Source organism: Oreochromis niloticus, linkage group LG8, assembly GCF_001858045.2.
Source record: "Oreochromis niloticus isolate F11D_XX linkage group LG8, O_niloticus_UMD_NMBU, whole genome shotgun sequence".
Classification (NCBI taxonomy): Eukaryota; Metazoa; Chordata; class Actinopteri; order Cichliformes; family Cichlidae; genus Oreochromis; species Oreochromis niloticus.
This window is the reverse complement of record NC_031973.2, coordinates 22,682,496-22,708,174: the sequence shown is the minus strand read 5'-3', so window position 1 is coordinate 22,708,174 and position 25,679 is coordinate 22,682,496. Positions and strand designations below refer to the sequence as shown.

Genomic DNA, 25,679 nt, shown 5'->3' with positions numbered 1-25,679 from the left:
GGAGCATCTTTGGGAGGTGACAGGAAATCATGGATATGCAGCTCACAAATCTACAGCAGTTCTGTGCCATCATGATAATATGGTCAGAAATCTGTGGAATGCTTCCAGCACCTTGTTGAATTTGTGCCATGAAGAATTACGGCAGCTATGAAGGTAAAAGTGGATCCAACCCACTACTACGGAGATCTAACAAATAGTGTCTGTTGAGTGCAAGTAATCATTCACAGGCCTTGAAAATACCACACATTCCAGTGTTTTCACAGTTTTTGGTATCATTTAGATGTTTACTACATTTTAAATATATATATACATATATATATATATATATATATATATATCCGGCTACGGATACCGACTACGGAACGGAGCGGTTGTCAGCCACCTCCTGTACATGGATGACATCAAGCTGTATGCCAAGAGTGAACGAGACATCGATTCACTGATCCACACTACCAGGCTATACAGCAATGACATTGGAATGTCATTCGGGCTGGAGAAGTGTAGTCGGATGGTAACAAAGAGAGGGAAGGTAGTCAGAACTGAGGGGATTGAACTACCAGAAGGCAACATTGCAGACATAGAGGACAGTTACAAGTACCTGGGGATCCCACAGGCGAATGGGAACGATGAAGAGGCCGCTAGGAAAGCTGCAACCACCAAGTACCTGCAGAGGGTCAGGCAAGTCCTGAGGAGTCAGCTGAACGGTAAGAACAAGATCCGGGCCATCAACACCTACGCCCTGCCCGTGATCAGGTACCCTGCTGGGGTAATAGGCTGGCCAAAGGAGGAGATAGAAGCCACTGACATCAAGACAAGAAAGCTCCTTACCATGCATGGAGGGTTTCACCCCAAGTCTAGCACCCTGAGGTTGTACGCTAAGCGGAAGGAAGGGGGCCGGGGACTGGTGAGTGTCAGCACCACAGTCCAGGATGAGACAAGAAACATCCACGAATACATCACGAAGATGGCCCCAACTGACAGTGTGCTCAGTGAATACCTCAGGCAGCAGAAACCCAAGAAAGAGGAGGAAGGCGAGGAACCATCATGGAAGGACAGGCCCCTGCACGGTATGTACCACCGGCAGATAGAGGAGGTGGCTGATATACAGAAATCCTACCAGTGGCTGGACAAAGCTGGACTGAAAGACAGCACAGAGGCACTAATCATGGCAGCACAAGAACAAGCTCTGAGTACAAGATCCATAGAGGCTGGGGTCTATCACACCAGGCAAGACCCCAGGTGCAGGCTGTGTAAAGATGCCCCAGAGATAATCCAGCACATAACAGCAGGGTGCAAGATGCTAGCAGGCAAGGCATACATGGAACGCCATAACCAAGTGGCCGGCATAGTGTACAGGAACATCTGTGCCGAGTATAACCTGGAAGTCCCAAGGTCAAAATGGGAGATGCCCCCAAGGGTGATGGAGAATGACCGTGCTAAGATCCTGTGGGACTTCCAGATGCAGACGGACAAAATGGTGGTGGCTAACCAACCGGACATAGTGGTGGTAGACAAACAGGAGAAGACGGCTGTAGTGATTGATGTAGCGGTTCCGAATGACAGCAATATCAGGAAGAAGGAACACGAGAAGCTGGAGAAATACCAAGGTCTCAGAGAAGAGCTCGAGAGGATGTGGAGGGTGAAGGTAACGGTGGTCCCCGTGGTAATCGGAGCACTAGGTGCGGTGACTCCCAAGCTAGGCGAGTGGCTCCAGCAGATCCCGGGAACAACATCGGAGATCTCTGTCCAGAAGAGCGCAGTCCTGGGAACAGCTAAGATACTGCGCAGGACCATCAAGCTCCCAGGCCTCTGGTAGAGGACCCGAGCTTGAAGGATAAACCGCCCGCAGGGGCGTGCTGGGTGTATATATATATATATATATATATATATATACAGTTAAGCCCATAATTATTCATACCCCTGCCAAATTTTGACTTAAAGTTACTTTTGTTCAACAAGCAAGTTCTTTTTTGAGCAGAAATGACACAGGTGTCTCCCAAAAGGTAATAAGACGATGTACAAGAGGCATCATTGTGGAAAAAAATATTTCTCAGGTTTTATTTATATTTTAGCAAAAAGTATCATGTCCAGAATTATTCATACCCTTCTCAATAATCAATAGAAAAGCCTTTATTGGCTATTACAGCAATCAAACGCTTCCTATAATTGCAGACCAGCTTTTTGCATGTCTCCACAGGCACTTTTGCCCATTCATCTTTAGCAATGAGCTCCAAATCTTTCAGGTTGGAGGATCTTCTTGCCATCACCCTGATCTTTAGCTCCCTCCACAGATTCTCAATTGGATTCAAGTCAGGACTCTGGCTAGGCCACTGTAAAACGTTAATGTTGTTGTCTGCTAACCATTTCTTCACCACGTTTGCTGTATGTTTTGGGTCATTGTCGTGCTAAAATGTCCACTGGTTCCCAAGGCCAAGTTTTTCTGCAGACTGCCTGATGTTGTTGTTGAGAATCTTCATGTATTGCTCTTTTTTCATGGTGCTGTTTACTGTGATTAGGTTCCATGGTCCATTGGCTAAAAAACACCCCCAAAGCATTAGGTTCCCACCACCATGTTTGACAGTGGGGATGGTGTTCTTTGGGTTGAAGGCTTCTCCATTTTTATGCCAAATGAAGGCAACATCATTGTGACCAAATAATTCAATTTTTGTTTCATCTGACCATAACACTGAAGACCAGAAACCTCCTTCTTTGTCCAGATGAGCATTTGCAAAGGCCAAATGAGCTTTTGCATGCCTTAGAAGTGCCTGGAGAAGTGGCGTTTTCCTTGGTCTGCATCCGTGGAACCCAACAGTGTCCGTTGGACTGTCTGCCTTGAGACATTGCCACCAGCAGAGCCCAGATTCACCAGAATGGCCTTGGTGGTGATCCTTGGATTCTTTTTCACCTCTCTCACTATTCTCCTGGCCAGCACAGGTTTCACTTTTGGCCTCCGACAACGTCCTCTGAGATTTTCCACAGTGCGGAACATCTTGTATTTTTTAATAACACTTTGCACTGTAGCCACTGGAACTTGAAAACATTTGGATATGGCCTTGTAGCCCATTCCTCACTTGTGAGCAGCCACAATGCACAGCTGCAGGTCCTCACTGAGTTCCTTTGTCTTAGCCATGAATGTCCACAGACCACCTGCAGAGAGCTGCTGTTTTTCACCTGTTGAGTTGATCAAAACAGCTATTTCCAATTAATCAGGGTAATTAGGATGCTTTAGAACAGCTTTGACTATTTGGAATGGTATGGAACTTTGGATTTTCCCAGAGACTGTGACAGTTTGTAAAGGGTATGAATAATTCTGGACATGATACTTTTTGCTCAAATGTAAATAAAAGCTGAGAAATATTTTTTTCCACAATGATGCGTCTTGTACATCATCTTATTATCTTTTGTGAGACGCCTGTGTCATTTCCAGTCAAAAAATAACTTGCTAGTTGAATAAAAGTAACTTTAAGTCAAAATTTGCCAGGGGTATGAATAATTATGGGCTTAACTGTATATATATATATATATATATATATACACACACACACACACACACATACATACATCAGGCTGACATTCGTACTTACCTCTACGATTACTGAACATCTGCACTGACGATTCGTTTTATCAATTGAGAATCTGGCTAAATATAAAATAGCTAAAATCTAATTGTTTCGATTACAGGGTTGAATAACGACCCAACATTTTGATGCCAGCTGACATTTCACCCCTGTAAATGTCAACACTTCATTTTATCCTATTAAGACATTTGATAGTGAGATCATAATTGGCGTAAGATTTAAGTCCAAAGATGTGCTTTGTGAGTTCAGGGATTATAACCTTTTTTTTTTAAAAAAAACATAAAATTCCTTCCTATTACAGAAAATCAATTTAGTTCATCAATTTAAGATTCTTAGGGGAAAAAACAACCTGAAAACACAAATAACGTTCTATGCCAACCTCTACTTCTCAACAAAACGACTCAGAGGCACAGACAAAGTGGAAAAAAAAGACGGTGCTTCAATTCAACCTTTATTATCTTGTTCTTTTCTGCTTTAAATTAATTTCCTCTCCTTTAATGTAACATCTGAAAAAAAGGAAAACATCCTGAACAGGAGTGATAATAAAGACTGACTTAATTTAAACTGATACATAATAAAAAGAAATACAGTAAAACATAAAATGTCTTTAACGTGTCTGTAAAACACTGTTCCAGCTCAGCTTGGTATGGTAAGATGTGGCATCTTAATAAAAATGCCTTCGGTTGGTTGCTTCGTCTTAAAAACAAAATATTCTCTTATTGCATTTAAAAGAAGAAAAAAAATACAAACGGGAACAAAACGCGGCTAAAAACACAACTTAAGAGACATATGCAATAGTGCCAATGTTTTGAACTTTTTAGCTATCACAACATCCAGTCAAGCACACAAAAATGTGTATATATCCACACACACACAGTCTTTCTCTCAAATGCAAGCTGTCAGATTAACATCTATTCACTTCCCTGAATGGAGAAGATAAGTGTTCAAAAGCAAACACACACACACACACACACACACGCACTTCTCATGAATCTCTCATGGACAAGAAAAAAGAAAAAGAAAAAAAAAAAAACATTCAATGTTGCAGCAATAACACAGACACTCCCGATATAATTGTCGTCATAATCACATCCTTCTCCATTCGGTCGTAACTGTCAACACTCAGTTCATGCACACACAGGCAGGCAGGAGGGCACCTTGTACAGCGAGTAAATATGTGATCATAGTCACCATTACATCATGACAATATATAATAACCAACTTGATTTCTTGAGTAAGAAAAAATACAATAGCGAGGTCAGTGTTTGAAGGGCAAATAAGAGGACATCTCTGGATTTCCACTGTTTTTTTTCCACACATTTCTCTTTTCTTTTAAAACAGAAAACAAACTGATAAACAACCAACGTACATCGACAAGGAGATACAATTTTGCTTGTCAAATATAAGAGCAGTGTGTAACTGATGAAAAGGTGTGATGATGCTGTTGACATGGAGGGTGGGTGGCCACTGGGTGTTAGCCAAGGCCACTGCTGCTGTAACATTTAATTGTTCTTTAAGGTCTATGTAGTTGTGTTGTAGCTCTGTTTCAAAAATGGAGGGATTTGTGGAAGGATGCGTCAACAACAAACCCAGAGGCATTTAGTGCAAGTTTGGCTAATGTTGTTTTTTTGTTTGATTTTGTTTGTTTTCCCCACCCTGGGTCCCATAGTGATGGCATATTCCCACCAATGTAGACGTGTCGGTACCTACTAAAAAGACTCTTTCCTTTTGCGCATCTCAAACGTTGCTGATCGTCCATTTGACTCAGTAGTGTGGCGCTGTCCCAGATTTTCTATAAAGTCCCGATCCTTCCCGCTCTCAAGCTTCCAAAAATGGGAACTCAGAAGTACGCCAGCCAGGTCTAGGAGGGCTCAGTCTGCATGTCTGACTTTTGAGATTTGACCATTAAATAGCAATATAAAATTAAAAAAAGTGGCACACTAAAAACAGCAATAGCTAAACTTGTTGACGTGTAGGACTCTGGCTGAGCCTGTCTACAGTGCATGCCTGAGTGATTGGGTCTCTGAATGCAGGTGTGTGGTCTGAAGTAAAAAGACAAAGAGCTATCCAGTTACGTCCGAAAGAGTTTAATGGATTTCACCTTTTTCCCCCGGTTCAAGTTTTACTGTTGTCTTCATTTAAAGTTAGGCGGTTTAATGTCTGTGTGAAAGTAATGTGTGCATGTAGCTTGTGTGTAGTATGACTGTTGAGTGTCTATGTTGGATGACCAGTGTAGCTTTTTTTTCTCCACGTCAATGCAGAGCGTGACGTGTTTCACCTTAGGTGTAAAACGTGTGTGTCAGCTGGCCCCTCAGATGGAGTCGGCCCCCCCGCCCAGCAGGTCCCCTGGAAGCAGCGAGGCGGGGCTGCCCATCTGGTGACGATCCTCAAGCGCCGGAGAAGCCCAGAGGCTACTGCTGGGGTACCCTGTCCCCCCATCCCACCCACACTTCCCCACAGACCCTGCCTTCCGGCCTCCACACCTCCAGCCCCACCTATCCCGGTGCCGTTGGTGCTCCATTGGGTGAAAATGCCCAATCCGGGCCCCTGGGTGGCAGACTGGTCCGACGAGCTGCCTGTGCTTTCTAGACTTTGCCATGCAGAACTGGAAGACCCAGCTCCTCCATTTCCTGCCCCTCCAACTGTGGATGCTCCATCTACTCCTCCTACCCCACCATTTCCTCCTGCTCCACCTCTCTCACAGCTCCCTCCGTTACTGTTAGCCCCAACTGTGGAGGTTGCTGTAGGCCCGGAGCCTTGGGAGCCGGGTGCAGTTCCTCCGCTTCCTGCTCCTCCAGCCTGGGAATGTGCAATGTAGCGAGCCACATCTTCCTCACTCATAAACTCCGCTAAGATGGTTGTGTTACCCAGAACACACCTGGAGTAAACAGAAAGTCCGTTATACACTTGTAATAATTGAAGTGCCTCAAAAGCTTGTAAGGTTTTTCAGCCTCAAAATGAACTGCAAACAAAAGTTTAACACTCAGTTTGTGATGTATAGTCTACACAACAGTAAAAAGTGAAACTATACCAGGATATCGTTTGCTACACATCAAGTTTGCGAGCAAGTGAAAATAACTAGGCTTGTTCTTTCTGCAGGATCCAGATCACCTCTAAATTTTCTAAGCCTTATTGTAAAAACAACACTCAGTGGTTTAACACTTTAGGTTCCTTTTCCAGGGATCAGTAACAGGGCTCTTTGCTACTCTTGAAAGCCAAGCATTATGATATTTTACAGAGAAAATGCTCAATTATGAAACAAACTGGGACGATATAATGCTGAACTTTAGATTTACTGGTAGATGGTTTTTGTATCTGGTGGATAAAACCAAGCTAGCCATTTGCTACCACGTCTAGTCAATACATTAAGCTAAGCCAAGACGCTGCTTTAGTTTATTTCCAAACATATATGAGATTTACTTTAAAAAGATGTTATCAAAATAATTCCTTACATGTGAAGTGCACTCTGAGCCTTGGCTGCCTCTTGTCTGGAGCTGTAGCGAATCAGAGCAGTACCCTGGGTCAGGCCAAGGTGAAAGGTCAACAACGGCCCGTGCTGCATGCAGATGGTTCTCAGAGTGGATCCATCAATCTGTAGTAAAAAACAAGTAGATGAAAAAGAACTTAAAAGGACAGTAATAGGTTAAGATGTCAAACAGACTGGGATTTTTAAATGTGCTGTGTTTCACACACTGAAACACAGCACTGCCAAAATCAGGGACAACCATGATGGACCTTCACTGCAGTTTCAGGCTGTCTAACTAGATTTGTTGGGCTGGCTGTAGAGATAGGTGGTGATTTCCCTGGTTCATAGAGGATCATATAAGTCTGGATAATAATCACAGGTCTGTTTGGTGTATCAGAAGCCTTTAGCTCCAGCTAAGACAGCTTTGGGGATCACTAGACCTTACAAAGGTGTGCTTCCACAACAGCACCACACCAAGAGTTAAGGAAGGCAACAGAGATGGTGATCATGAGGAATTAAAAAAAATAAAATAAAAAAAATTGTCAAAAGATGCTTTGGGTGGTCAATACTGGACTCCATGTTCTCCATGTTCAGCAGAGAAATTCAGAAAACCAGGAGGTGGTCTGAGTAGACCTGCTGCTCCTCCAATTCAGTTCAATTTTATTTATGCAGCACCAAATCACAACTGTTGCCTTAAAAGCACTTTAAGTTAAAGACTCTACAACAATACAGATTATTTCGAGCATCCAGTTCTACTTGTTCAGGCACGTGATTAGGATTGGGCGAGACAACATCTCTGATCTGGCGATCTGGGAGTGGGAGTGCTAGAGATACCCGAAGCGGGGGTGGAGGAGGCTGCTTTAGTCTCAGCTCCCACTGCCGCTAATACAAATGTGAAATGGACTAAGCAGTTGGAATTAATTAACAAATAATTTTATTTGTTTTCTTCTCTGCATTTTGAGAAATTCTTTTTCTACACATCTGCTTGTGTGTGAGCGTGTTTGTGTACCTGTGGCGTGAGGTTGCTGAGCACCAACCAGCAGCTTTCTCGAGAGCTGCCGTCACTCCAGGTCGAGCCTGCACGGAAAAGAAAACGAGGAGAAGAATAGTCTTAGTAAGAGGATTCTTCCACGGAGTGTAATTTTATTTTTCCTCCCAGTTTCTCAAAATAAATGATGAATAACTTTACCACTGCATGAACTGAGCCTCACTTAATCTTCCAAATGAAATATAAATGGATTCTTTAGCTCAAAATAACACTTTCAGTAATCAAAGACATTTTTTTTTTTAAATCTCCTGACTAAACATTTTAAAAAGTACTGTGTTCAAAGGCAAAAAGGGGAAAACCAAAACAGCATGAAAAATTAGTCACAGCGTTACCAGTGCTGTTCGAGCCACTACTCCAGCTGCGGCCAGCCAATCGAGGGGCTCCTCCTGACCAAGGGGAAGGCGATGGCTGCTTTTGACTGGCTAGGCCTGGAGGTGGGCGGGATAACTGGGTCTGGCTGCTGCCACGACTGGCTTTCCAAGACTTAGGTCCAATGGGCTCTGGGGGCCAGCTGGTCTTGTATTCTGTGTACTTTGCTGTAGGAGACAAAAGGACACAGGAAAGACAGAGACTTTAAAATATCTGCAGACAGTGTATTAATGTAAGGAGCAACACATATATTCCATATTCTCTTGACTGGTTCATTACAAAGCTACTCCCTGATGTCCATGGTTTTCCAGGACTAGAATTTTCTAACATATTTTAGTGCTGTCCAGATTTCACTGCAAATTATCCAAGTAGCTGCAGAATAACATTTAAACCAGAATCTGTTAAAATTGTGACCTTCAAAGCAATCAAATCGAATTCAAATGTAGATCGCAAATCCTTTCACTACTTCATTTACGTTCTCTTCAAGTAGAGTTTATTAATAACCCGACAATTCACTATTACCAGAAATTATGACGTAAAAATGCAAACGTAGATAGATTAACCAAAAGCCCAGAAGGAAGATGGTATATGTTCATGCGTGTGGTTACCTGAGTTGTGTGCGTTGAGGGGACTGTCTGAGGCACTGTAGGGCCAGGCACCAGGTGAAGGCAGCAAGGTGTTGAGGGGAGGGGTGGAATCTACATACAAAGACAGTGAGAAGCACAAAATGAATGACCATAAACCATGCCAAAAACAGCCTCCATGTAAAATATGTAGAGCTTAAAATGCACCTTTCCAATGTCCAACTGCTTTTTATACATGCCAAGTGAACATCAGCAAAATTTGGAAAACAACATATGAATCCAACGAAGATTAATTTTCTATTTCATGTCATATAGCACCGAATCACCACAGAAGTGACACTCATGTCACCTTTTTATATCAAAGTTGCAACAACATTACAACATCCTGGAAAAAACCCAGTGATTCTCTCAGACTATGAAATCAATCACAGTGGAGGAAAACAAAACAAAACAAAAACTTCCTTTTAAACCTTTAGAAAAGCCATTAGTTTCAGTTTTAAGCACTTGTTTCCAATTAGTCAGATAAGGGAAAACACAAGAGGGAAAAATCTGTGTCAGCAGGCTGTGACCAAGTTTACTGTGAAAACAAACCCACTTGCACTAGCAGAAAAACACTGATCTATGTGAAAAAACTAAATTGAATGTTCTCATACCTGCTCAGTAATGCAGATGAGATGAAAAATATAATTTTGGAGCTCGCCATTGTGCAAAAAGGAGCACAACTCCCTGTTTATGTCTTTACTTTGTAGCAAAATATGAGGAGTGGTATCCATAAGAGTATCGGGTGTCAACACGTTAAATGCTAACCAGTATTGTCTTGTAACAATTGGTGCTCTGTATCATTGAGAGTGGGTGGCACTGTGTTTCCCATCATGCTCCCTGGGGTCATGTAGGGGTCAGACTCAGGATCAACACGGTCAATTCCTTTCCATGGCACACCAGGCTGGAACTCTGAAGAAAAAACAAACATGTGGTCCGTTAAAGCCTGTTCCTAAAATTTAACCCTACAGGCTTAAAGAAGACATGAAACGGCACATTTTAGCAGGCTTTATACAAAATTAAGAGTTGTAATTTACTTTGAACAAGAAAACAGAACAAGTGGTTAGCTTAATACAGAGGAGAAGAAAGCCAAATTAACAGGTAGTTGGCAGAAGATGGCACTGACAAATGATTTGATAAACTACCTTTGACACCTTATGGTTTATGTTTTCAAGCCAGTAAGCAGGAAAGACATTTATATCAAAAAATAGCTCAAATTAACAACTGGTGCTATAAGGAGGTGCAGAGGGGTTGAGAAACACCACCTTATACAGGTATGGACACTGCACAGAGATACCACCAATGAGCGAGTCAGTCTGCAAAGCCCTACCCACCCTTACCAGATACTCTGCTGTGAGAGGGACATTTTGGAAGTAGCAACATGGTCCCTGTGTGAAGTCTGTGTGGAGACAGTCAACAGCCGGTACACTTATTCTAACAATAGCTTGGCTTTTGTTGGAGATGTCGAATTAAACTGAAATTTTAAAAAGCTGGTAATTTTAAAGCTGAAAATGACATCCACAGATGCTGTTTGACTAACAAGTGTTCAAAACTAGTATACCTGCTAGTTAGTAAGCTACTGCAAACTTGCAGTAGTTGGCAATTAAGACAGGAGAACAGACTCTAAAGTGACCATTGGGTAATTGCTAATAGTTAAACGGCTAAAGTCACATGTAAGACTATTTAAGACTTCAGTTTTGTTGAGACAGGAGCTTTACTGGTCTCCTGAAATGTTGTTCAGTGTTGTGAACGTCAACTACTTTTCCTGTGGTCAGCTGGCAGTGACAGTAATGAAAATAAAATGTAACAAAATTAAGCATTGTGGTTATTCTTTTCACAATCATTTACTGAGTGTAGTCTATTAGAATCATGCTGAGTACAATGATCAAACTTAATTTTTTGGCTTTTATTAATACTAATTAAGTACTGTTTATAGCACTGCCCGGCCATCTCCTTGCAGTGCACAGCTAATTCTTGTGTTAGCTGGCCAGGTGGGAGAATCTGTACACCTACAAAGGCAAAATTAAACACAGCGGGGCCAGCATCAGACTTCAGCTTGTTAGTCTCAGCCACCCTTTTCCGCACACAGTCCTCATTTATAAAGTGCTCTATAAACTCTAGCATTATGGCTAATGGGTAGATTCTCCAATTTCAGCTTAGCTAGCCATCGACAAAGAACCACTTAAGAGAAAAGAGAGAAAAGCTCATTACTGCACAAAAGTGACCCCCTTAGAGTACTTTTTAGTTTTGGTTTCCTTGTTTTCCACTAGGTTAATGGTTCTGTCACTATTTAGCTGACATAAACCAATGGAGGGCTATTAACAGCAACCAACCAACACAGTGATGTCATTGAGAAGATTTGCTCTAAAAACTAACTTAAAACATTGAATTTTTAAATCTAGTTTCACAGACTGATAATGTGTGACAGGTTTTTTTTAAAAGTAGGTGTCCATGGTGTAAATTAGAGGTAATACGTGTTGTGTTTCATGTCCTCATTACATAAAGTGCACATTCGTAATAACATAATCTTCAAATTTGATAATCATTATCTTGATTTAAGGTAGTCACTAACCAGGGGGCCAGCTTGGTGTGGAGGCAGGCTTGGCACACATCTTGTTGCCAGGGGTGCGATGCCAGTTGTCACTCAGCCCTTCTCCAACCATCATGTCATACTGCGAATATGGTGAGCCCCCTGGCATCTTTATGGGGGTGACAGGACCTGGTAGGTAGAAAGAGAGCGATCACTTTAAGATGCGACTTGACAGCTAATCTTATTAACCCTTTCTGCCTCAACAGCCTCCTGCACTATGAACTCATCTGCAAAAAAAATATAATCTCACCATTTTTATGAAATGCATTCTCAGATGAGGAAGTGTCTGGAGAACAGTTTCCCTCCATCATCCACTTGAAACGGGACTGCTGACTCCCTAGGTCCTTCATGGCTCCAGGCCCCCCCACCACAGAGCCACCTAGGTCCAGACCTGTAAGGTTCACCCCAGAGCCAAACCCTGAAGAGAAATATTACAAAGGTTATTTTGTTTTAACACATAGGTAGTAAAGTAAATCCACCGCTGCAATAAAAAATACCAACCTACACTACATTCAGTTAATTTCAGAATGAAAAAATATTTCAGCATTGATGTTGAGCTGATTTTCTGCAACAGTTTTAGGAAATTTCTTACTTAAAAAGTAATTGTTTACCAGAGTATGGTCCTAGATTTTTTTGGTGTAGGTCAGCCACAGATGCTGCCAGGCCTGGGTGGGACAGGGGATCAGCCCCAGGCAGTTTAGGACCCCCTCCTCCACTTCCACCATGGTGGGAGGGGGATAGTTTGGAGCTGCCGCTTAACCCCCCGACCTGCCTCTGCTGCTGGAGCACCGCCATGATCCTGGCCAGCTGAGATGATGTAACAAAAAACAAGAACAATCATTGAAGAGGTGGAAGTAAAAAAAACAAAAACAAAACAAACAAAAAAAGAACAAAAAGGAAGAGAGAAGTCTGTGTGTGTGTATTTGTGTGTGTGTATACCTGCTGAGGGTCAGTCTGCTGACGTGTGTTTGGTGTGAACTTCCTCTGGTTTTGCAGTAGCTGCTGCTGCTGCTGTTGTTGCGGCTGCTGCTGCTGTTGGAGGAGGAGCTGACAAGCCTGAACGAACATTGAAAAAGATGCAAAAGGACGTGAGATTGCAACATAAAGAAAAAAGAATTAAGAACAATATTTTTGGAAGTTCAAAATGTGACCAGTTTTAGGTCGCGTTTTGTTTTATATCCTTCATACTGCAATAATATTTGAATGGATTTAACGGTTTCAGTGTTATAAAAAAAAAAAAAAAAAAAATAAAAATCAAATTTCCTTTCAGCTATTACTGGTGTTTAGTCTAATTTGGCTACATAATTTCATATATAATCTGACTGTGTCACACAAAATATGCATGAAAATTAGTCACACATATGACAAAGTAACAATGAGAGGGAATGACGCCTTGGTAATGGTGGCGTACGAAAAGTACAGATCAGATTCTCCAGTGGCTGCGTACAGCCTTGCCTATGCCCTTAGCAGATGTGTGCTGGAGCCCTGCAGTAGCCTTCAGAGACATAATGCTGCTTCTCACCAGCTGAAACTGGATGTGAGGTGGGTAGATGCTGCTGAGCATTGCAATATGCTGGGGGGACAGCTGCGGAGGGAACACACCTCCCCCAACTCCTGCCACCCCTCCCACACCACCAACTCCCCCCATGTTCCCACTGGGAGGGGGCATCTGCTTCAGCACAGAGCCTGGCACCTAGAGACAGACAGCAGACGGGCACACCTGTTACCACAGAAACATTTTGCTTTCCTGTAACCATAAGCAAGTACATTAGCTTCTTCCTGATCAACATTCAATCCCTTACATGGTCTCATCAGTTGGTGACAGAGATGCACTGACTAAAAGCTTCATGAAATCTTTTCCAGTCTGAAACGCTGATTTTTTTTTTTTTTTTGTAAAAACTAAAACTGACTAAATACATAATATTTCTAACTTTTAACAGAAATTGTAATGTATGGTCATATTAAAATTTTAACCATTTAATAACTCTTATAGTCTCGCTAAGTGCAGCAGGTTACAAGGCTTTTGATCGCTTTCACTTAAATGTGAACGTTGAGCAAGAGTTGCTTAACTGACAATCCTGTATTGTAAAAAAAGGAGAGATGACTGGACACCAACCAAATCTACAGACAGATCAGCAGATCTATGAACATAAGGAATGATGTATGCTACATTAGCACATTACTTTTTACTTAAGACTCCTTAAGTATTTACATATTATGTATGTATCCATGTATGTATGTATTCTAACCCAACTGAGCAATGCTAGAAAATGCAGGGCTCTAGAATATGAGTATTTTGTTACATAACACCAGCTACAAGGCAAATCTGGTTTACAAAGAAAAATACAGACTTTAAAACAGTTTCCGAGTTGAAATCATTCTGCATTTGTATCAACTACATCAGATATAAACAATAAAAACAACATGGTACAAAATGAGAATGGTTTAATGTATGGCGCAGATGTCAAACTAAATTTTACACCACATAGCCTACTTTGATCTTTGAGTGGGCTGGATCAGTTAATCTCCCCTTTCTAACAGAATAAAGACATTTAAGTAAACATTTAGTGCCTGAAATTTCTTAATATAAGAAAATGAAGTACAATTTCAAAAACAGGTCTCAGTTTTTCTAAATAAATGTGTAAACTTACAGAATAAGTTCTGGTAGCTCATTGCCTAGACTATCCTATATATATAAAAAACAAAAACCCTTCTATAGTAGGTAGTGGAAAAACAGGAACTTTTCTGTCATTTAATTGTTTATATACAAGCTAATTACTTTGGTGTAATATCAATGCCAATGGGGGAGGTCTTTATCAATATGAAAAGTTGTAAAACTCTTCCAGTGAGCTGGATTGGAGTCTTCGGGGGGCCGATTCTAGCCCCAAGCCCATATGTTTGACACCCCTAATCTATCAGCAGAGAAGAGGAATTTTTTTTAATACCTGAGGTGACAGGAACTGATGAGGCACTTGCGCTCGTATCCCTGGTGACTGGTTTATCTGCGGGATACTTGGCTGATGTCTTGACTGGGCCATTCCTCCACTACTGCCAAAGATATTGTGACCAGCCTGTGATCAAAGACAGAAAATTAAATGTCAGATGACCTATAGCGGAGGACATAGTATGTGAAAATCTTAAAAAATTAAGCAGAATGTGACAGAAGGTGGATGCAAAACTTTTCATATTTATGAACATCTAATGAAAACAGAAGACTGATACAAGGACTTTAAAGACATTAGGGCAGAAACAAAAGGAGTGATTATCTTACTTGTCTAAAGGGGATAGAGTGGTTGAAGAGGGAATGGGGCTTGTAGACAGAGGGTGGAGAGTACAGAGAGCAAGGACCCTCCTCCCCAAGGCACCCATCCTGATTGATCAAAGGCAATGTCTGTCACAGTGACAGCCAGTGGAAGACCAGTTTTGGTGGTATATTATGGTGTAGGGGAAGAATGAGGAAAGGAGAAATGAGGCAAATGGAACAGGCAGGAAGAAAAGGTAGAATCACAAGAGGAAAAATTTATGATAAAAGACAACATGTTAACTAGACATGAACGACACGAGATACAAAAACTACTAACATGGTAATGAGGCATCACCTTTTCATAGTAAATCCCAGCATCCCCAGGTGCTGCCTCTTTGGAACCAGGAGGACGATAAGACACTCCCCCACTTCCTCCTCTTCCTCCCTTCCTCATGTCTCCATTGTAATCAGTCATTCCCATGCCTCTTTTATCCATCTCTATTTTCTTGTCCTGGATAGAACCTGAAGTTGGGTCAATGTTTGGGCCACTGGGATCATCATTCTGTCCAACAAAGAAACCCAATTTCACCATCATGAGCACTGCCTTTAACACTCACTGTACAGAACACTACAACGTGTCAAATGTAATTTATGTTAATTTTTAGTATGAATTCCTACCACAACAAGAAGTAAAATGCCAAGAATGTTTTTATCTTACCAGCAACCCCATGTTAGAGAACTGTCTGTTAATGGGGCCCATCCATGGCTCTCCTCCACCAGCCTTCAATGGGCCCTAAGAGACAAATACGAGGAGAGCAAAGGTGACTTTAAAGATTTTTTTGTTATAAGAATTCACAACAAAGCATTCCAATTGTGGGACTAATTCAATTAAGTATGTTTATCTTAACACTCTGTTGACAAGACTAAATGATGGCTAAATAAATATATAAAAAAAATAATAATCATGAAATGACTTCAAATAATGTAATATTTTTTTAATAACAGAACAACCTGTTAAGTACATCTGTCCTTCCATTTAGGTTGAAGACCTCAGATATTATCGTTTTGATTTTTAATAATTCTACTTTATGTGCATTTTTCCTTTATAGAGATCAACTTCCCCAACAGTAACCCACCTTACTGCTGGGTTTCTTCCCAGTGTGGCTCTGACCCCAGCCACCATTGCTTCCCTGTCCCCAAGAAGACCCACTTCCCTGGGAGCCAGTACTATTCCACATGCCGCCACCTTCCTCCTCATCCTCCCAGCTTGGGTTACGTGAGGCTGCCACAGGGCTCTCTTTGTTCCCCCAGCCATCTTGCATAGTCTTTGAACCTGCAGCATAAACGTTACAAGCCATTAGCAGATTATGATTAAAGCCATTAGAAAATAACATTTCTATAAATACAAATACTTTAGTTGTGTGTCTACTGCATCATGCACCATAACAAAACCTGGTACAACCAATGCCAACCTCTGAATCAGACTGCATGACTAACACTTGTGATTCATTTCAAACACATGTGGTTTCGTTTAAAACTGGTTTTCTGACCAGATTTGATGGGATTTGAAGAAGGGTTTCCCCAGCATGTTGTCTTCCCTCCAGCATCATCAGGGTCTCCCCAACCAGTAGGAGCATCACTAGGCTTCCCCCAAGCTGCTGTGCCATTGTCTACTGTAGGACTAGTTGGGGAAGTGCTCCCCCAGCCTGATGGACCTGCAGATACACATGGGCATGGTTAAGGTGAGAAACAAGAAAGAGGCTTCTTTTAATCAATGTTTACTTGTTTGTTTTTACAGGGGGAAAAAAAAAAAAATTGTAAAAGTCTTCACAAAGGACACTTCTTTGAACAGTTCATGGCTTCATGTGGTCTGGCTCACTGATCCAAAAATCAAAGTGTCTTGTCTGCAACCATACTGGCTTCCGCTATCAGTCAGCAATGACGCTTCACTGCTACTGTGGTTCCACAGTCACGACTGCAAAAACGACAAGCTGCTGCTTGGTTGACTATTTTCCCATGGCTGAGCTGCTATCTTATAACACTAAACTTCAGTGATGACCTATATGACAGTTGTCCCATTAAAACTGCACGTTCAACAGTGGATTTCTGATTTGTTCATTTCATCCAAACAGTAATTTTTGCTGGCATAATTTAGCTTCTTCAAACTGCTGTTTAAGCAATGAACAAATATAAATTTATACAAAGCAATTATACAGAAAACTGTTTTGATTTCAGTACATTTAATACAATTTCCTTGTGTTTTACCACAAGAAAATCTTACTAACCAATGGGATCATTTTTATTCCAAAAAAGATAAAAATAAATCATTGTACAAATAAGAGCTTTCTCATTTTCGCATTACAATGTGTAACAATGTACAAGGTGTGAACGAGTTCAGCAACACAATGCTTTTAAAGGAAGAAATGTTTCATCACTCACATAAAGTGAAAACAATACATTCAGATTAACTGTATCGGCTTTATCTGATCTAAAGTGGGCCGACCTCCACTTCAAGACTTCGCTGCAACAAGGCAACACTTCCTGCACAGAAACCCTGCTTGTGAACCACTTGTGAATTTAAAATCCTCCAGTGTATACAAAATGGTCACCATTCAATTTAAATTTGGGGAAAGATAAAAAGTCAAAGGGAACAAAAATCTGGTGAGTCGAGTGAGTGGTGATCAACAATGATAACTGGTATGCCCGTGTGCTAGTGTACAAAGGTACAAACTAAAGTTAAAGTGGTTTGTGCCAAATGCAGTTCCTCAGCTTAAAGGCCTTTCACACTGGGCGCGTAAAATCTATATAAATATTTTTCTGCGTTAAAAATATTTTTCAGACTCACCTACTCTTAATGCAGCCATTCACACCAACAGTGTATTTTCACTGATATGGAAATAATAAAATGATACCATTTTACCTCAGACACACAGCTAAACACTGCTCTGGCTCACTCAGCTCTCTGAAATTATTTCATCGCCTCCTCAGATGTGTTCCCAACTCTGCCAAGAAGAGTTCAAACTGCCCCACTGACGTCCTTTCATACGTAAGAAAGCCGTGATACAGCTTCAACTCCTGGATCAAACCATGAAATTCTCCCTGCTCCTGCCTTCTTGTGAGAACTGGATGAACCCAAAATCTCTGTTTCTTCATTTTCTTTTTTATAAACATCAGGACCAGCTCATCATCACTTCATGCCAACCTCATTTTTTATTTCACAGTCTTTTAAAAAAAAATTTCAGCAAAAATGCAACACATTTGGTGTGTATACAGGTTACTTGGCTGGTTTGGATCCATAAAATTCTGAATTTCGCATTGTTTTTGCACAACACATTCAGTGTGTAATGGTCTTAATGCAGACTTGAGTCTGACCCTGAGGGACACTTATTCAAAATGCACAAATAATAAACAGTGACACAAATTATAAGCATGCGGCAGGCTTGAAAACTAGAACTATACCACTAAAAAGTCCTGTTTGGAATCTGAGTCATAGCTCAGGCCAGCTATGATTACCAGCAATGAATCTCAATATCTAGGACAGATCAGTTTCCTCCATAAGTTTATCACTCCTCTTTGAGAAAATTTTGACCCAATGGTGGAAACAGACCAAAAAATGCAAACAGTCAGATAAAAAAAAATTAACAGAGGTGTACAAGGACACGAACTTGAACGAGAAATTGTTAAAATTTTATATCAGGTATTGTTTTGGATTTGTATGGGTTGAGTTATGGAACTTATGATTACACCCTGGTTAGTCAAATTCAATTCCTAATAACTTACCCATAGCTGAAGACTTCCCAGGTCCAGTGCTGAAGTCTCTGTTACCTCCAAGTGCTGCAGTCTGCCTGCTGGGCTGCTGCTGCACTGGAGGTCCCTGCTGTTGCTGCTGCTGGGCCGGGGCCTGGCCCTGGACTGCATGACCACTGTTCTTATCCCACAGGTTGACCGGTTTGTAATGATCTGGGTCTCCCCATGCTGATGTTCCATCATCTATTTCGTTCTTCCGGCTTATGGACTGCGGTGAGGGTTCCTCCCAGCCGCTTGGTTCAGATCCACTTCCATCTCCTCCAGAGACACCAGGGATGGGCCCTGAAGTCCAGCCTGAGCTTTGGTTCTGATTCTGGGCTTGAGAGATTAGTTTCCTCCCCCCAACCCCTTGCATAGCCCCTTGGTCCAACGCTTGGTGCAGCTGTGGATGCTGATTGCGGGGCTGTGATTGTTGCTGTTGCAGTTGTGCCTGTGGGCCTGTGATGGAGCCCGACTGGCTGTTTGGCATCTGGTGCATTTTGTTTCCTCCACTCCAACTTTGTTGGGGTTTGGACCCCATGCCTCCAACAACACCAATACCCCCTCCTCCACTTCCTCCACCACCCGTACCCCCTGCCCCCCAGGTCCTCCGGGGAGCACTTTCACCCCAGTCTCCCCACCCACTCACACCTAAATCCCCACCTGAGTGCCCTCCTCCATTCTTTCTCTCATCTCCCCACCCTCCTCCACCACTGTTTAATTTGGAGTCTTGCTCTCCCCAATTCTTACCTACCCCAGCCTTCTGTTCTGATCCCCACCCACCCCCTCCATTCCCACCCATGTCTTTCCACCCTCCTGTCCCTTTTTCATCCTGACTTCTTCCCCAGCCTCCAGTCACAGGGTCACTTTGTTGCCCAAGATCACCCCATCCTCCTTTTTCTCCTCTACTACTGCCTCTATATTCATCGCTACCCCAACCTGTGGGCTCCTGGCAATCCCCAGCCCCCATCCCTCCTCCACCCCAGCCTGTAGCTTTCCCCTGTTGGCTAGATCCTGGCACTACTCCTGACCCTATACCAGGTCCAGTTGGAGTTACTGGCCCAGATTGTGATACGCCAAGATTTCTCATGTTGGGGCCGATAGGTGGTGGGGCTCTCCCAGACAAAGAAGCTCCACTACTGCTACTGTTGCTGCTGCTCTCCCAGCCCTCACCAGAGGACCCAGTGGATGGAACCAGGGAAGGGCTGACCCCTGGAGCCACAGAATCAGTGCTTAAGGTCCTAGGTCCACTAGAATATTGAGGACCACTGAGAGAAGGTGGATGTTTTGATGTAGCTGATGAGGATCCACCTTTACTCTGTCCTGCATGTTCATCAATGTTCCATTCTGTGTTTTGGCGGATCTGTGTCTGGCCCCATCCTGTGTTAGACAGGACCCGAGGATCCAGATCAGAGCGATTTAGCAGGCTCTGTAAGGCAGCTTCTGCATTAACTGCCTGCCGACGTGGTCGGCTGCTATTAGGCGTGCCCCCACTTCTAGAATTTCCACCACTGGACGACGATCCACCCCGTCCTCCCTGTCCTCCTACAACCTCACCCCATTCTCCCGTTTCACCCTCTCCTTTCTGATTGTCCCAGGCTCTGGTAGTAGTAGTGGCTGTTGAGGAAGAGGAGGAAGCAGTGGGCGGGTTCCCCGCTGTGCTGCCTCCACTGCTGCTGCTGTTACTGCTGCAGGCTCCACTCATTCCCTCACCTCCTGGATTCGGTCCACCAACCCCACCAGAGTTCCCACCCCACTCACTACCAGAAATCCCTCTTTCACCACCATCTCCCGATAACCCCCACCCTCCCTGAGATACCCCAGAGGTTTGACTCATGTTGCCCCCATTTCCAGCACTACCCCAAACATTAACCCCACTTGTGGAACTTTGATAACCCCAACCTGAAGTCCCATTATCCCCTTCTGCAGCTCCAAATACCCCTGTGCAAGTTCCTCCACTCTCCCAACCATCAGTCCTTGAGGCACCCGTTTTGGAGTTAGCTGCAGGGTAAGAAGGCTGGCCTCTCCATGAGGAGACAAGGCTGTGCTCTTCACTCATCCCACTTCCTCCCGCACCATGGTCCATTCCTCCCCCTATCCCTTCTCCCCCCGCAATTTTTGGTCCCGCTGATTTACTGTCCCAATTCCCTCCACCCATTTCTCTGTCTCTGGATTGCATTTGGTGAAGTTGGTGCTGATGGGTGTTTGATTGATTCACAGATAAAGATGGGTGACCCCCCAGGACACCAGCTGCCCCCAGGGAAGCAGAGTTGTTGGCAGACCCGCCAGGGCCCTGATGGTGAAAGGAAGACTGACCTCCTTCACCTACAGCAGCGGGGCCATCCTGCTGCACCAGTGCAGGCCAGGCTGAAGGGTTGGCATTTGGATTGAAGTTGGCACCTGGAATCCCACTGCTGCCATCAACGGAGCCACTGGCATCATGGCTCCCTGGCACAGCGGGGGCTTTGGAAAGTGAGGAGGACTGTTGTAGCAGAGGCCCAGCTGCAGTTACTGCAATACCTCCTCCAAGATGACCCTGGGAGGCAGCCGTCACCCACGCTGAACTGCTGGACGACTGCATACATTCATTGGGCAAAGAGAACGAGGAAGTGGGTGAGGATTGGTTGCCAGAGGCACTAATGCTATTCACAGGCATTCCGTTGTTGCCGCTGCTCCCTCCATCACTGCCAGCAATACTAGGCCACTCCTCTAGGTCATTGCCATCAACAATCACCTTCTCCCTGCCCTGAGAGGAGGCCTGGCTGCCTGAGCTTGCCCCCCACATGGAATTTGCATAATTAGAAGTAGTAGTAGAAGCAGCAACTGATGATGAGGTGAGAGCCAATGAGGAGGCAGCTGTGCCGGAATCTATAAAAGCAAATCCCACAAAAGAGCAACTTTAGACTCTTCATCAGTCAAAAAAATATTAAATAATGCAGTAAATGACCTGTGCTTTGATAGAGCTTTTTAACGTTTGCGGATCAGACAGTGCTTTACAACAGCTGTTTCCACACATGCAGAGACACACCAGGTGGAGCTTCAAATGTTTACATTTGCTCCAAATGTTTGAGTCAGTCACATCAGACAGGAAACTATTCTGAGAATTCACAGTGAGGAAGCAGACATCTTCTCTGCTCTGTTCACACATGGCCAAGGTAGCACCCTTGACTAATAATATAAACAATATTGGTTTAATCAGCCATCTCCTGTTTTCTGCCATGTGAGAAAACCATCTAGATTATCCATTAACTTGATTTTCCTGACATTTCCCAGAATTAATGTGTGACAATAGCCTCTATTTCACAAACACATCACAGGTTGCAGGTCTTCAATGCTTGCCTGCCATCATGAGTAACTCCTTTTCAAAGGACTCTTTAGCAAGTAGACAGGAGACTCCAGACACCAAAACACCACCCTGTGATTAGTTGATAAACCCACTTTAATACTTATGAACAACAGCATCGTTAACACTTACCTGAAACAGCAGCCATGTTTGCATTGGGGCCATCTCCTCCCACCCCCCCTCCCAGCAGCATGGAGGACAGTGGCGGCTGACCCCTCTTCAGTAGCACTTTATGGTCCTGCTGGCAGCGGAATCGTGGCGGCACTTCTCTCGGCATGTAGCGCGGTGGCTGCTGAGGCGCCTGAGTTCCGCCTCCGCTACTTGCACTGCTGTTTCCAGCAACACTGGAGCCACCAGCGGTGGAGGAAGAACTGGTGGTGGAGGTGGGCTGTCCGTTGGCCACTGCCAGGCGCTTGGCATTGTTGCCGCCCTGTGACGGGGTGGCAGCACTGCCAGGGCCTGAGGTGGCTGGGGATGGGGAGGCAGAGGGGGTGGGTCCAGGGCTGGGGAGGCAGAGCTGCTCTGAGTAGCAGAAGACTGGGCAGAAGCTGGCTTGGTCAAGTCTGGCACTGCAAGAAGGGTAGGGAGGGGAGAGAAAGATTTGTTTAAACAGGTGCATTTTAAGAACGCAAAATGTATTTACTTCAAATGTAACCTCTAATCAAGTATTTGGCAGAAATGGATAGCAAACTGGACTATAAAACAAAGAAATCGATGGATGTGCTCTTTTTTAAAAATTAAAAAAAATGCATCAAGTGTTGTCCAACACATTACAAAGAGAAATAATAATGTCACTGTGATACCATCACAATCCTTTTAGACAAGAAAAACATTTAAAACTAAAGTGTCTAAAGATTAGCTCTGGAAAAAGGAGCAAACAACAAATATTTATATCAAACTCCATAAAAATACATCACTGTGCTGCTTACCTTTGTTTTTTTGCTCTGCAACCTAAAATGAAGAGAAGCAGAAAGTCATGTTAAAATTTAGTTTTTTTGTTTTTGGCTTTCTTCCTTTTTCCTTTCTTCCAGGCAAAGAAAGGAAACTGGTGTTTTTTTAATATTATGAAAGTCTTTCACTTTTCACATAATCTGTCAACATTTAGTTGACACAAAATTAATGTAACATCTAGGGACCTAAGGACAAGAGATTTAATTGTAACAAGTTCAACAGCTGCAGTGTTAACTGCAACTATAGCTCCAGGAAGCCCAAATTACCCAAGACCATGAATCAGGTATCTCGTCAAACAAAGTTAGATTGTATATATACTGAAAAAGCTGAAATGGCATAATGTAAGATCATTCCAAACTCAATCCAAACTAAATGCTGTTGTTGAATGTTGTTGAAACCACTGCCTTAATATGACAGTTCAAATGTGTCCACCTGAGATAAGAGAAAGCACTGAAGTCACTTTAATAGAACCATACAGATATCCATGCAGAACTGCCATTTTAAATGATATGAGTGAATGTGCATAAATTTTACTGCCAGCATACTGTGTCAAGATACAAACGTTCATTTTAATTTGAGTATATCTGCCCTAGAGGACATGGAATCTGGTAAGACAAACACACTCACCTTCTGAGAGGCTTCCCTTTTCCTTTTTTCGTCCTTTTTCCTTTTCTTGTCTTCCATGAACTACTGCTCCTGTCCTGATGCTCCTCTCTTCTGTAAAAAAATAGCGGGCTATTCAAAATTGTAATTACCTATCAACTATTTTAGAACAAGCAACAGTTTGTTTCTATATATTCTAGCTTTTTCCTGTAAACCAAATTTATTCCTCAAGGGAAAAAAGGAAAACATTTAATTCTGATTGCATATCAGACACAATCTCTGTCACTACACTTCCACTGGACAACTGGATAAACTGACCTTTAGGTTCTGTAGGTCCAATCAGTTTAGCTTGATTGACTGGACCTACATATCCAGAAACCCATACCAGATAAACTGAAAGTCTGAAATCTAGATTTGTTTTTCAGACAGAGTGCTGGCAGTTACAAATCCAGGATCATACTCTTTACTGGCTTTAAGTAAAAAATAAATAACTAAAAAATAAAATAAAATGAATTAAGAGATTTCAGCTACAGCAAAGAATGCATTGTCATTAGGATTCCCCATAGCACCTCTATGATCCCTAGGATGTCGGGGACAAACTAAACATTTTATTATTAGATTTTTCAGTTTGAAGATGGAACAGCTGAGCTATTCTACAATTTTTTAACGAAACGAACGGTTTATACTGTTTATTTAATAGGGTGATAGAAATGTCATTCATTTCTATTAGAGCGGAACCAGGGAAGCGCCCGCGAATGCGCAAAATGTAAATCATGTATGTATTACAATATGGCAATAACCGCAATATTAGCATGTCTGGCTTCATGTTAGCACATTAAAACACAAGTCGTCAGTTTTCTCCTTTTCTCCTCGTTTAAAGCAAAACCCAAGCAATCTGGTATGCTTCGGCTGCCTCGGTCTTGTGTTGGTTTCGTTTTTGCTTCGTGTCGTTAACACTTCCATAAAGCAGGATTACTACATTTGGGAAAAGCGACCTGACATTGTCCCTGAGGCATTTATGATCTCAGGCCTGAAGTATCAGAAAGCCAGACATCATCACGATGTTATTTCGATGTGTCAGATCTGCAGTATAGTAAACCCTATCCAGCAGCTCTACCAGCTTATGCTGACATACCTGTCAACGTTATTCCAAGCTCACCAGCATTAGGCAGCAAACGCCACAGCACAAAAAGGTCTGAGCTTTGAGCTTAAATGGAAAGGCGTGTTCAAAAACTGAAGACACGGGTGAATAAATCCGCTTTAGCTGAAATAGTCAGACACATTCATCCTTGCCCCTTCAGGTTTACACAAGCTGCAAGTTCAACAGCTGCTGCTAATAAAATATTTCGTCGAGGCTAACGTTAAGGAGGGGTTCAGCCTAAAATACGTGGACACGAAGCATAGCAGGCATTAACGAGTTCAAACCAACCTAAGTTCAGTAACTGCTCTATCAAGTGAACACAGCGGTCTTGCACAGCAAACACATAAGAGGGCCAAATACCCAGCTCAGCTAACGCAGTGCCAAAAATACGGCTAAAACGGCGCTAATGCTACCGAACATTAGCCAGATAAGCTAAGGTAGCATTACCCAGTGACAGCAGCAACTACAAGTAGCCAGGTTAATGGCGCTAGCTTGGTTTGCAAGCGCCGTGGCATGGCATTTCAGTAAGATGCAGCCCGCTCGCATGCATTCAAACAACGACACAGTGCAAAGCCGAGAAATGTAAAAAATTCACCCACTTACCTCGGGAATCACATATGAAGATACGCTAGCGTGCTAGCTAGCTTAGCTAAAGTGCTTCAGTGCGAATTTTTTTCTAGCTTTTTGAGGCATTCGTCGAGGCTACAAGAACAGCGACGCCTGAGCGGAGAATCAAGTAAAATGGCAGAAAATGAAAATATACGCGTAATAACGTACTGGTTCGTGAGCACTACCGTTATAATAGTGTAAACCCTAATGTGCAGAAGAATTTAAATTCAAAGCGCTGTGGAGTCAGTCGGGTGACGGGCGGCCATTTTGCTGCTCAGCATGAAGCGTCTCCAATGACCAGCCTGTAGCAGCTGCGTGGAAGCCCTCT

The 25,679-nt window shown here is 42.9% G+C and overlaps 1 protein-coding gene across 4 annotated transcripts; it reads right to left on the bottom strand.

Annotated features, from left to right (window-relative positions):
* Positions 1-4,016: 4,016 nt before the first annotated feature.
* tnrc6ba (trinucleotide repeat containing adaptor 6Ba) lies at positions 4,017-25,483 on the bottom strand. 4 transcript variants are annotated; one of them, XM_005448030.3, is made up of 22 exons: positions 25,346-25,483; positions 23,626-23,715; positions 22,977-22,998; positions 22,180-22,616; positions 18,699-21,572; positions 16,469-16,633; positions 16,055-16,251; positions 15,637-15,711; positions 15,274-15,480; positions 14,946-15,065; positions 14,620-14,745; positions 13,197-13,367; positions 12,614-12,730; positions 12,286-12,481; positions 11,925-12,092; positions 11,657-11,803; positions 9,853-9,996; positions 9,070-9,159; positions 8,425-8,628; positions 8,054-8,121; positions 7,031-7,170; positions 4,017-6,456 (listed from the first exon to the last, which is right to left on the bottom strand). In XM_005448030.3, exons 4-22 carry the CDS (start codon positions 22,322-22,324, stop codon positions 5,853-5,855), a joined length of 5,958 nt encoding a protein of 1,985 aa, XP_005448087.2. In that variant the 5' UTR covers positions 22,325-22,616; positions 22,977-22,998; positions 23,626-23,715; positions 25,346-25,483; the 3' UTR covers positions 4,017-5,852. The 4 variants fall into 4 exon arrangements, with proteins under 4 accessions (XP_005448087.2, XP_005448088.2, XP_025765584.1 ...); XM_005448031.4 differs by having other exon boundaries at positions 23,626-23,712; positions 25,346-25,476; XM_025909799.1 differs by lacking the exon at positions 25,346-25,483 and adding an exon at positions 24,737-24,804.
* Positions 25,484-25,679: the final 196 nt, after the last annotated feature.

What these genes read in the sequence shown, in the direction of transcription:
- tnrc6ba (XM_005448030.3), bottom strand. Translation starts at nt 22,324, where the DNA reads ATGCCGAGAGAAGTGCCGCCACGATTCCGCTGCCAGCAGGACCATAAA. An exon ending in TCAGCAACCTCACGCCACAG is followed by an intron (nt 7,171 to 8,053) that starts GTACACAAACAC and finishes TTTTTACTACAG; the next exon opens with ATTGATGGATCCACTCTGAG. An exon ending in GCTCAGAGTGCACTTCACAT is followed by an intron (nt 6,457 to 7,030) that starts GTAAGGAATTAT and finishes TGTTTACTCCAG; the next exon opens with GTGTGTTCTGGGTAACACAA.